The sequence below is a fragment of the Mobula hypostoma genome, chromosome 22 (genome assembly GCF_963921235.1).
Source record: "Mobula hypostoma chromosome 22, sMobHyp1.1, whole genome shotgun sequence".
NCBI lineage: Eukaryota > Metazoa > Chordata > Chondrichthyes > Myliobatiformes > Myliobatidae > Mobula > Mobula hypostoma.
Genome location: NC_086118.1, coordinates 48,947,114 through 48,960,473, shown reverse-complemented (window position 1 = coordinate 48,960,473; position 13,360 = coordinate 48,947,114). Strand labels below are relative to the sequence as shown.

Below are 13,360 nucleotides of genomic sequence, written 5' to 3'. Positions count from 1 at the left end.
ATATCGTCTTTGGAATACCCCTAAAGCAGCAGAAGTCCATGAGATTCAAACTGGTTTTAACAAAGTAAAAACCTCTTTATGTAGTTATAGCTTATTCTGGGAACTCACTGCAATTATGCTGGAAATGTGTCGCTTCACTGTGTGGACTCTGATCCCTGGTTCGGGAATTGCCCCTGGGTGTTGCTCTCCACTCAGGATCCAGCATCCAACTGACTGAAGGGATATAGTGCTCTGTCAATGATGCACGCTGCTCCTGGACTGCTCTGATGGCTAGTGAGCTCTTCCCTCCAGGGTTACTGGCTGTCAAACCGAATGCCTTTGACGTTCACACACGTTCAAAAAGGGACTGGCACTATTAGTTCATGGCAGTGTAGGTGGGTAGCATGGTAGCATTGTTGGCCTAATAGTTAGCGCAATCATTTTACAGCACCAGCGATCACCAATTGGGGGTTCAATTCCCACTACTGTCTGTAAGGAGCTTGAACTTTCTCCCCGTGACCGCGTGGGTTTCCCTCCACAGGGATAGTCAGCTGTGCCTGGGCACCTTGGCACAGGAAGCATGACAACACGTGTGGGCTGCCCCCAGCATAATCTTCGGACCGTGTTGATCATTGATGCCAAACACTGTATGTTTCAATGCATGTGACAAGTAAAGCAGAATTGATACATGTGCACCACAAGGCACATGTGGTTAGCCTTCTGCTCTTATTCATTTTATACTTAAGACTGTGAAGCTAAACACAACCTAAATGCCATATTTAACTTTGCTGATGACACCACTGTCATCGGCCAAATCAAAGGTGGTTTTGAATCAGCATATAGGGGGGAGGTTGAAAAACTCGCTGATGGGAGCCACAACAACTATTCAAGTCCGCTAGACCAAGGAGCTGATTGTTGACTTCACGAGGAAGAATCGACAGGTCCATGAGCCAGTCCTCTTCGAGGGATCAGAGGTGGAGAAGGTCAGCAACTTTAAATTTCTCGGTTATCATTTCAGAGGATCTTTTCTGGGTTTGGCACATAAGTGTCATTATACAGAAAGCAGGGCAGTGACTACACTTTCTTCGAAGTTTGAGAAGATTTGGCTTTTCATCTAAAACTTTGACAAACTTCTATAGGTGTGTGGTGGAGAGTATATTGTCTGGTTGCATCATGGCCTGGTATGGAAACACCAATGCCCTTGTACGGAAAAGCCGACAAAAAGTTGTGGATACGGTCCAGTCCATCCCAAGTAATGTCCTCACCACCAATGAGCACATCTACATGGATTGCTTTTGCAGGAAAGACACATCCATTATCAAGGACCCCCAACATCTAGGCTATGCTTTCCTCTTGCTATTACCATCAGGAAGGAGGTACAGGAACAGTTATTGCCTCTCAATCAATTATCAGGCTCTTGAACCGGAGGAGATAACTTCACTTGCCCCATCACTGAAATGTTCCCACAACCTATGGACTTTCAAGGATTCTTCATCTCATATTCTTGATGTTTGTTTGTTTATTTATTTATGTATTTATTATCTTTTTTTTTTCTCTCTTTTTGTATTTGCAGAGTTCGCTTTTTTTTCCAAATTGGCCACTGTATGTCCTGTTGGGTGTGGTCTTTCATTGATTCTATTGTGTTTCTTGTATTTACTGTGATTGCCCATGAGAAAATGAATGTCAGGGTTAAAAATGGTGACATATATTTACTTTGTATTAATAAATTTACTTTGAACTTTAAACTTAATCTTTAATCTTTATTATTGCCATATCCAGAAATAGTGATATATTTTGTCTGTGTGTTCTCTAGAGAGATCATTATACATACATACACTCAGTGTCCACTTTATTAGATACCTCCTGTACCTAATAAAGTGGTTACTGAGTGCATGTTTGTGGCCTTCAAAGCTTGAAGTGCTGTGTGTTCAGAGATGCTCTTCTGCACAGCACTGTTGTAAGGCATGGTCATTTGAGTTACTGTCCCCTTCCTGTCAGCTTGAACCAGTCTGGCCTTTCATCTCCGATGTTGCTCATTAACAAGGCGTTTTCACCCACAAGAACTACCAACAGTTTCTGAGATACTCAAACCACCCCTTCTGGCACCAAAAATCATCCCATGTTCAAAGTCACTTAGGTCACACCTCTGCCTCATCCTGAAGTTTGGTATGAGTTGCTGCCACACGACTGGCTGATGAGATACGTGCATTAATGCGCAGGTATACAGGTGAACCTAATGAATTAGCCACTGAGTATCAATACATTGAACTATGTAATTATATATTAAAGAAAACAAAATGCAGAATAGTGTTCTGTCTACAGAGGGAGTGTAGTGCAGATAATCAAGTAAGTTAAAATTAGTTATTTAAGAATGTTAAAAGCATTACAATGTAATTAAAATCAGTTTTTAAATCAAATAAAAAGGCTTGTGGGCATGCAGGGTTGGTGCCAGAATATGCAACGACACTAGCAGGCTGTCCCAAGCACACGAGTGTGTGTTTGTTGTTAACACAAACAATGTATTTCACTATATATTTCTATGTAAAAGAATAAACAGTTGACACCTCATCCCAAAACATCGATTGTTTACCCTTTTCCATAGATGCTACCTGACCTGCTGAGTTCCTCCAGCATCTTGTGTGTGTGTGTGTGTGTGTGTGTGTGTGTGTGTGTGTGTGTGTATGTTGCTTTGGATTTCCAGCATCTGCAGATTTTCTTGTGTTTGTCACTGTGTGTTTTGACGTACACATGATAAATAAACCCGAATTTCGAAACTTGAGGAATTAACTTGTGCTCCCCTTTCTCTCCAAAGCTCTTTCTTTCCATTGAGATCAATGGCCTGCTGGACTTGAACAAGGTTAACCCGGTGCACAGCAATCAGGGGGATCACATGCTGCCTCACTGGCACAGCATAATTGACCCCGAGAGCAGGGCAGAAGACTGGCCATTTTAACCATAATTTGTACTCACTCACAGGGGACAGCCTGGCAATACTCCAGTGCGATTATCTTCATACCAGCTCAGCATTTCCACGTAACTAGTTAAAGATGCACAAAATGTTCTCCACAGGAAACAAAATTGCCTACAGTGGCCAGTTTAATCAATCAGAATGTTATCCCCTCTGATTAGTTGACTCCAATACAAACCTTCGACTTCTAGCATTTCACCCAAGCGGCTGGCAGACACAACCACATTTTCTGGCTGTTCTTCATTTCGTCCCGTATATTCCCTTGTCCCTTTGCTGCCAGACATTTAAACACAAGGGGTTCTGCAGATGCTGGAGATCCAGAGTAACACATATAAAATACTGGAGGAACTCAGCAGGTTCGGTAGTTTTCATAAATTCTATTGTACAGTAGATTCTGGTTAACTGGGCCATCAGTTAGTTGGGGAAGCCGCTTATTTGGGAATTTCTTAAAAAACAAAAACTAATCGACAAAATAGCCGGGATTCCTTTTCTTTATTTGGGACGCTATACCGCTTAATTGGGACAGGTGGTTGCTGCTGAAGAGTTTCTAACTAGCATCAGTCATGTGCACTTGCATGGCTGTTAGACACTACACTGTCATTAGAGTAAGCAGTTTATAAATAGTGTTCAAAAACAATGATCTTTGTCAAGATACTTGATGCAAAATAAGCAGAAAGATGATTCAGAACTGTTTTGCTCACTGCGGTTTCAAGCATTGAGGTTTGGAGATGCCAGAAATGACCAGGAGTGAAAATGAAATGATTTCACTACTTCAACAAGTTAAGAACTACGAAGAGTTTGAAGGTATCAACAGTCATCTTGACTGTTACAATGAAAATGAAGATTTGGATGATGCAATCATTGAAAGCATTGTAGGAAGGCAGCCAATTACCTGCACAATTTTTCGGTGCTGATTTTGTTCATTTACAGTCAATCAAAAGAACACAGCACCATACACTAGAAGAATTCCTCCATCGATAACTATTGGGAACTAATACACAGTTTTAGAGTACTGTATTCTTTGTATTGGTTGTATTCTAATTTATTCTGTATTTCATTTGAATACATAATATGTTACACAGTAAACAGTAGTTTGTCTTTTTTATACTTTTTTATCTATTTCAGCCGGCTGGTGGCGTAGTGGCATCAGTGCTGGACTTTGGGGCGGAAGGTCCCGAGTTCAAATCCAGCCGGCTCCTGTGCACGCTTTCCATCCGTGCTGGGTTGAGCGTCGAGCTAATAACTTGACCTTGTAAAAAAGAAATTGCCTGCTGCAGAAACATCAACAGCAAAAAGTTGACGGCCTATGCTCTCTCGTGAGTTTAAAGGCAATTTCTCTCTTCTTTTTTTAACTATTTCCATGAAACCAGATAATTGAGGCAGCCGCTTAACTGAGCCAAAATATACTGGTTCCAATGTGACCCAATTAACCGGAATCTACTGCATTTCTTTATTTTCCTGTGAATGCCTGCAAGAAAATGAATCTCAAGGTAGTATATAATGACATACTGTATATATACTATGATAATAAATTTACTTGAAATTTTGAAAATTGTTCACAATATTCCAGATGGGGTCTGACCAACACCTTACAGTTTCAGTAGTACACCCTTACTTTTACATTCATGTCCTCTGGAAATATAGCACAGCAAGGGTTGCAATTTAACCTTCCATGGTAAAAGATAGGGCAGCTGACAGTAATGTTTCCCACTCTAGTGTTCCAGTAATTAAATGATAACATTCTTTCATGACTCCTGCTGATTTAAATCTTCTTGCTGGATATCTACGCAGCTGGCTGTTTGAAATTTAAATTGGACTGAAGTTAGGAGGCCAGGTTGCCATTTAGGTATCACAGCACAGTATAATGCACTTTCTGTTAACTCATATGCCACTCTGACACCACTGTGGCATTTAAATAGTAGCACTCACTTATAAAGTCAGGCTTTATCTCAAACACCATAAAATGCAACTTTTTTCTCTCAAATGTACCTAAGTTTTACACTTGTATACAGATATCCCCCACTTTTCGAAAGTTCGCTTTATGCCACTTCGCTTTTACGAAACACCTACATTAGTATGTGTTTTCCAAAGAGGATTTTCACTTTTACGAGTAAAGGTGAAAAGCAAAAATAGCGTTCAGCGTTTTGTTTTGCAGCGAGCCATTATAGAGGCAGCGCGCACCCCGAGCAGCGAGAGTGGCGCCACCAAGCGCCTTCCCCAGGAACTACACTCAGCATCTCAGCTTCAAGCCGCCATAGCTTTGAACTGTGTCTGTGGGCATCTGTGCTTTATCTCGATTTATTTTGTGCATCTGTTAGCAAGATGTGTCCTAAGGTATCAGAAAAGCCTAAGAGAGCTCGTAAGGATGTTACGCTTAGCATAAAACTGGACGTAATTAAGCTTTTTGATTGTGGTGAATGAAATAAAGACATGGTGCATGCGTTGAACTTGCCTGTATCCACCATTCGTACTATTTACACGCAGAGAGAGAGAATCTTGAAAGCTGCCGATGTTACTATTGGTTCTGCTACTAGCAAAGTGGTCTCTTTTAGTCGGCATCCAGTAATGGATAAAATGGAAAGTCTATTGCTTGAGTGGATTGATAGGTGTACAAAGCGTGGTGTTCCGTTAAGTTTTCCCCATTCTGGTAAGTGAAACTACACTGTAGATACATTATTTCTACTTTATATAGGTTGTGTATTTATCATATCATTCCTGCTTTTACTACAAGTTAGTGTCATTTTAGGTTTTATGTGTTATTTGGTATGATTTGCTAGGTTATTTTTTGGGTCTGGGAACACTCAAAAATTTTTCCCATTTAAATTAATAGCAATTGCTTCTTCACTTCACGCCATTTCGGCTTACGAACGGTTTCACAGGAACGCTCTACTTTCGGATAGCTGGAGAAACCTGTATATATTTAGCAAGCAATATCACTAGGTATTCACTCCAGTTGTTTGGTGCCGAATCTAGTGTTTCCTCCATTTAATTTTTATTTAGAGATACAGCAAGGTGCCAGGCCCTCCCCACACCGCCCATGTGATCAATTAACCTATCAACCTATTAACCTATCAACGTCTTTGGGATGTGGGAATAAACCGGAGCACCCAGAGGAAACCCACACTATCAAGGTGCAAACCTACAAACTCCTTACACACAGCAGTAGACTTCGAACCTGGGCTTCTGGCATTGTAATAGCATTACACTAGCCACTATTCTACTGTCCCATCCCTCCAGGATTAATAACAACAGTTTCTCATGGCAACTGTATAATGATTTATTACAGATTATGTGCACCTTCCTAAATTTCTCTGTGTTGCTTGTCACGTGCAGTACAACTGGTTCATTTTCAGAAATATCTTTTGTTTACGACTTTAACAAACGTATTGTAAGCAAGATGCTGGAGGAACTCAGCGCCTGTGGAGGGAAATGAGGAGCTGGCGTTTTGGCTGGAGGCCCTTCATCTGGACTGGGAGCATCAAGAAGGGACTGTTGTGATTGTCAACCAATCACCAGAGAAGCACTGAAGCTGATGATATAGAACACCTTATTCCACACGACAGAGAATCTAGTTCTCCTCTTCCCCACAGATTTCATTTCAGTTTTAATTTAAAGATACAACATGGTAACAGGCCCTATCAGCCCCACAACCCCACGACGCCAATTACACCTGCCGCTCCATACACCTTGGAATATGGGAGGAGACCAGAGCACCCGGTGATGAGGAGAACATTCAACCACCTTGCAGGCAGTGGCAGGAACTGAACCCAGATATTAGAATGTTCATATTAGAATTAGAATGTCGCACACCCGATGAGTGGTTTCAATAGTCTTCAAGCGTCAGTTTAAGTTAAACTGTGAACAGGTTTTATTTGCCGAAGACTGGCTCCCATTTTAATTTATCCATAATTATGCTATCTATTATTTCATAATCCAGAATAAACCCTAAGAGGGGCACCGTAGCAGAAAGGAGAAAAAGAATATTCTTCTGTGAGCCCCTTCCTCTAGTTTTACACTGAACTACGGATCATCTGGACTGGATCATGTCAATGTCCATTTTCTCTACTGCCTGACCAGGTGAATTTATCTAACGTTTTGTGTGTTGCTCCAGATTCCAGCATCTGCGGTTTCTTGTATCTAAAACATAGTTCTAACATGTCGGAGGCCCATACTGCTAAAGATTATGTCTGACTGTTTGTTTCTCTCTCTCTCTCTTGATGTACTGCAGAAAAGTGCAGATAAAATAAGAAATGATTAAAAGAGAGCAGCGGCAAGTTGTCCAACGATAATTTATTACTCCATTACTAAATATCAGCACACAAAGGGACGCCAGCCTGCAGCTTAATGCTTCACACCATAGCCAATGGAAACAGATTGCTCACTTAGCTCCGAAGACGAAGAACATTATGTAATGGTAGCTCTTGAATTTGTATGGCAAATAGGTTTTGTTTTCAGCCGAGAACAGAGCGCACCCCAATGGAAAAGGAACAATCTTAGAGTAAAGCACTGAAACAGGTAGCTTGTCAACCCCCTTCCTCAGTAGCATCACTGACAATGTACATGTTGGTGGTGCGGCATGGTGGCTTTTCATACTGTGGGGGACATTGCAGCAAAAGGAGAGGCTCTCTGGCCCACAATATTGTGCTGTATTAATTAAATAATTAAAAGCTGACTAAACTAGTCCCTTCTGCCCCACGCAAGTCTGTATCTTTCCATTCTCTGTCTATTCATGCACTTATTTCTTAAACATAATTGCCTCTACCACCACGCCAGACAACGCATTCCAGACACCTACCACTCACTGTGTAAAATAACTTGCCCCACCCATCTCCTTTGAACTTATCTCCTCTCACCTTAAATGCATACCGTCCAACATTAGTCATTTCAACTCCTGGGAAAAAGACGCAGGCTGTGTACTCTATGACTCTCATAACCTAAGTTTCAATCAAGTCTTCCCTCAGTCTCCACCACTCCAAATAAAAGCAATCCAAGTTTGTCCAACTTTTCTCCATAGCACATGTCCTCTAATCCAGCAAGCACCGGGTAATCCCCTTCTGCACCCTCTCAAAGCCTCCACATACATCCTGTAAAAAGACTAGAACTGAACCCAATAATCCAGAATGTGGCCTCACCACAGTTTCATGAAGTTGCCCAGGACTTGAACTCAGTGCTCAAACTAATAACAGCAAGCATGCCACACACCTTCTTTGCTGCCCTGTCAACTCGTGCAGCCACTTTCAGGGAGCAATGAACGTGGACCTTATGATTACTCCGTACATCAATAATGTGGTCTCTAACAAATACAAAATGTTTGCTATCCAACCCCTTACTAAAGCAAACGAAGGAATGATGCACTGTATCAAAGCTAATGTAATGTCACAACTCTAATGTGTTTTTAAAAATTTTTTCATTTTTATTTATTCTTATTTTTTTGTTATTTTTTGTTTTTTTAATTTTTTTTTACATTTCTGATGTGGTTGGGGAGAGGAGAGAAATGGCATCAGAAACTAGTGAAGGAGCAAGTGACAGCTGGACAGGCCAGATGAAGGTTTTAGCATCTCACATTTTGGTTGCGTTGAGGTGTTCTCTGATCTTGGCAATCCATTTGCAAATGTTTCGTCACCATATGAAGAGACATCATCAGTGCGCTGTTAATTTGTGGTGGGTCTTCTTCTTCTTCTTGTTTTGCAGTGGTTGGCTCCCAGCTTAATGGTGCATTATCGCCACCTTCTGCTCCGCACTGTGCAATAGACTTGCATTCCAAATTCCTTCACCCAATCATACACACACATATACCCTAACTTACATTTTATCCTCCCATCTTTGGCCATCCTAGTACCCTATTCCTGCTTATTCATCATATCCTATAAAAATCCCTGTACCCCTTAAGGAAGCTAAAAATACCCGGACTTGTGCTCTCTCACCCATGCCCAGCAACCCTTTCAATGTGAATTCCTGCACCCCCAATTCCCTTAGATTGATTATCATCATCTCTCTCTGTATCCCATACTTCCTACAATTCAGAACTACATGTTCTACTGACTCCTCTTCCTGACATTCCTCACACAATCCTGTCTGCTGTTTCCCTGTCATTTTCAATGTTTTGTTTAACATACAGTGCCCCAGCCTTAACCTAGTCCACATGCTCCACCTTTATACACTTACGAATCAGCGGATTGGTTGTCACTATGGAAACTCAATTGTGACATAGGGAGGGGGTCTCACTGCTGATTGGTTGCGTGGCGAACTCTTGTGCATTGCCTGGAATGTTGCCTGTATTGGCTTATAAACAGGATCAAGGTCTGTTTACAGGATTGATCACAGAAAATTATGCTTCTAAAAATTCTCTTGTATGCTACGTGTTTGCTTGCACCATGACTTTCACTGATACCCAGCCAAATCTGAGCCCTTTTTGGTCTGCACGAGTAGAGACTAGGGAGGGTTAGTCATGCCATTTTACAGCCAGTTGATGTTCATGGATCTTTGCGGATAGTTTTCTCCCAGTCTGGCCACCAATACATTTGCTGCAGTGTCCACATTGGATTTTGTAGGTCACATTGGTCTTGTCCAATAGCTTGGTTTGTTCTTTTGGTCTGCAGAGTACTCTCCTCAATGTTGCTGTTGGCTTATGCAGGACCGAAACATTTTCCAAGTTATTTCTAGCTCACATTTTGTACCCCTGCCATCTCAATATTATTTCCTGTAAATTTATCTTTCTTTCTTTAATAGTTCAATCAGAAGTCACTCTATTCTTTATATATTTTGTTCTTTAATATTTCCTCTTTGCTCGAATGGCCCATAACACTTTACCAATCACACCTCACTGTCTTTTGCCACCAAATCCTTCCACGTTGCTTATACATCTTTCTCTTCAGATGCAGAGACATTATTGTTTATCTGTGCTGTTATGTAATGATAGTTTCTTCTTATACTTTCTATTTTAGAGGAACAGATTTCTGTTGTATTCCACTGACTTTCAATAATGATCAATATCAATCTACTTGGCTACCATTTAATGTTTCCCAATTTACCTTCAATAATCCCATTTTCATTTACGCATGGTGGATTTTACATGGTTGATTACTTTGGTCTTTGAAGTTCAAAGGTTCAAAGGTACAATTTACTGTCAGAGAAATGTATACAATATACATCCTGAAATGCTTTTCCTTCGCAAGCCATCCACAAAAACAGAGGAGTGCCCCAAGAATGAACGACAGTTAAATGTTAGAACCCCAAAGTCCCCCCCAGCTCCCTCCCTCCAGCACGTAAGCGGCAGCGAGCAACAATCCCTCGCCCCCTACCAGTAAAAATAAGGCACACCTGCTACCAGCACTCAAGCGTGAGCAAAGCAATTGCAAAGATATAGTCTTGCAGTTACCACAAAGACTACATTGTTCACCCAATAATTCAACATGCTGCAGGCTCGCTCTCTCTTAATAAGGGAGAAAGAGGTGACTCCATTTTCCAACGAGCGGGGAGACATAACAAACAACTCGCTGGTTTACGATTTTGAAAGTCCATTACATTGCTTTTGTCGAGCTCTGTGCCTGAAGATCGCAAAGATCCTGGGTCCCCAGGCACACAGCAGATGATCTGACTCCCCTAACGACATACAGGTCTCCTACGGCGACACCGACCCTTGATTCGCCCGTCTCCAGTTCCTCGAGATCCCAGCCTTCTGAATCCGTGCCGAAATCTTAGGCCGAGACTTTGGCATGCCGAATAGCGGCCGAATGTGGAATCCCAAGAGTTCAAAGTAAACTTATTATCAAAGCGTGTATAGTATATGTCACCTTATACTACCCTGAGATTCATTTTCTTGCAGACATTCACAGTATACACAAAAAACACAATAGAATCAATGAAAAACTTCACACAAAGATGAACAAACATTGTGTGAAAGAAGACAAACCATGTAAACAAACAAGCAAATACATGGATAAATAACTAAACAGATGGATGTATGCCTAATAACTAACTAAATAAAGATACATAAATGAACTGATAAATAGACAGATAGATCAATCATACTGAGAACATGTGTTGCAGAGTCCTTGAAAATGAGTCTGTAGGTTGTGGAATCAGTTCAGTGTTGAGGTGAGTGAAGCTATCCACACCTGTCAAGGAGCCTGATGCTTGAAGGCCTGGTAGGAAGTATATCTCATCACCCATTATTTAAAACACTGTGAAGTGGTGATCACTCCCAATCTTCTCTGGCACTTAATCCCTGCAATGACTTATTGCCCATGAGTAGATGTAGCCATATTTCACCCTCACTGGACTTTTTGTATGATGGGTACTCTACCAAAGTAAAACCTCTGGGCTCTCTGACTCTTTTGCTGCCTCTGAGGGAGCTGAATTCCCTTGCAAGTTATAGTCATATTCTAGATTTTCAAACACTTCCTTTCCACGCTTAAGGATTATCAACATTTGGTGTTATCATCTACAATGTCACATTATTTGGTAACGCACACACACAGAAAATGCTGGAGGAGTTCAGCAGGTTAAGCAGTATCTATGGAGGGGAATAAACAGACCCATCATCAGGAGCTGATTTCCAGTATTTGCAGAATCTCGTGCCTAAAATTTGGTTCATTTTCTGTTATTTCCAACGCAAGTATGTAAAATGTGAATTGGGTGCAATGACTTAAGAGTACAACAAACACTAATCTGCATTGAAGTTTCCTGTCAGCTATTTGGTGTGGTCTTTGAACTACATACAATCAATGGCCACTTTATTAAGTACAGGAGGTTCGTGGTCTTCTGCTGCTGTAGCCCATCCACTTCAAGGTTCGACTTGTTGTGCGTTCAGAGATCCTCTTCTACGCACCACTGTTGTAGAAGTGATTATTTAAATTGCTGTCATCCTCCTGTCAGCTTGAACCAGTCTGGCCATTCTCCTCTGACATCACTCGATAACAACGGTCCTTTGCAGGAATGGCACTCGTTCTCAGGGCCTCACGACCGGCCGCTTTTCGATTTCCCAAGGATGCGGCCTGGAAGGCAAGTTCGCCCTCAGGGTTCTTGATTTCCGTGGCCCTGGAGACGTACTGATTCAAGGCTGGTGCTGCCGCATGATGCATCCTGGAAGAACACAGAAGATCGAGAGTAGCAAGCTGCCTGCTGGCTATGCGCCCAGAGACCTGAGTTCTTTGGGCACAGGGCTCGGAAAAAGCGATGCAACAGACTTTTAACACCATAAGTCAGCAAATTGTTTGTTATATCTCCCCTCTCGCTGTGTAACGGGAACACCTCTTTTTCCCTTACTAGGGAGAGAGCCATTGGTATGTCGAATTACCGGGTGAACAAGTAGTCTTTGGGGTACTGCAAGTCTGTGTCTTCATTGATGCTTTGCTGCACGCTTGAGTGTTTGGTGGGGGGGGGGGCACTGATGCTTTTTTTTTGCTTGTGGAGGGGTCATTGCCTTGCTACTGCTTGAGTGGATGTTTTTCTTTCACACCATTCTCTGCAACCTCGAGAGACTGTTGTCCCAGGAGATCAAGTTCCTAAATACTCAAACTACCCTGTCTGGCCCCAACAATCATTTCACAGTTCAAGTTACTTAGATCACATTTCTTTCCCATTCTGACGTTTGGCCTGAACAACAACTGAACCTCTTGACCATGTCTGCATGATTTTTTGCATTGAGTTGTTGCCCCATGATTGGCTGATTAGTTATTTCCATTATCAAGCAGGTGTACAGGTGAACCTAATAAAATGGCCACTGATTGTAGTTGCCCTAAGATTGCATTGGTTCTTTGTCAAGACTTAAATGCAATATTTCATGTAAGTTATATAATGTGGTGGGGTGGGACTAGAACTAGTTAAGTTTTAAAGGTGAATTATTTAAGGGGAACCCGAGGGAGAACTTCTTCACTCAGAGGGTGAACTTCCCTTGCCCATCGTTGAAATGTTCCTGCAACCAATGGACTCACTTTCAAGATGCTTCATCTCAAGTTATTGATATTTATTGTTTATTTATTTATTTATTTCCCCCTTTTTTATTTACACAGTTTATCTTTTGCACACTGGTTGAATGCTGAAGTTGGCGCGGTCTTTCATTGATTATGGTTATTATTTTATGGATTTATAAACTATGCCCACAAGAAAATGAATCTCAGGGTTGTATATGGTGACGTATATATTGTTTGATAATAAAGTTAGTTTGAAGTGCATGACTACTAAGAGATGGCGTGAGTGTGAAACGAGCTGCCAGCAGAAGTTCTGGATGCGGGTTCAATTGCAACATTTAAGAGAAGTTTGGATAAGTACATGGATGGGAATGGAATAGAGGGCTTATGGTCCAGGTGCAGGTCAAGGGTGCTAGGCAAAATAACATTTCAGCATCAGCTCGATGGACAGAAAGACATGTTCCTGTGCTTTAGTGCTTATGGTCTTACAAATAGGCTCAAC

At 41.6% G+C, this 13,360-nt stretch overlaps 1 protein-coding gene across 10 annotated transcripts in view; it reads right to left on the bottom strand.

The window, feature by feature from the left end:
• LOC134336376 (endonuclease V-like) overlaps window positions 1-13,360 on the bottom strand; it is a 150,829-nt gene that overhangs the window by 79,007 nt on the left and 58,462 nt on the right. Inside the window, exon 8 of one of the 10 annotated variants that reach the window (XM_063030525.1) lies at window positions 2,673-4,196. The exons of 7 other annotated variants lie outside the window; for them this stretch is intronic. In XM_063030525.1, coding sequence (XP_062886595.1) covers window positions 4,128-4,196 — 69 coding nt within the window. In that variant the 3' untranslated portion in view covers window positions 2,673-4,127. 2 more of the 10 variants (XM_063030530.1, XM_063030524.1) reach the window with 2 other exon arrangements.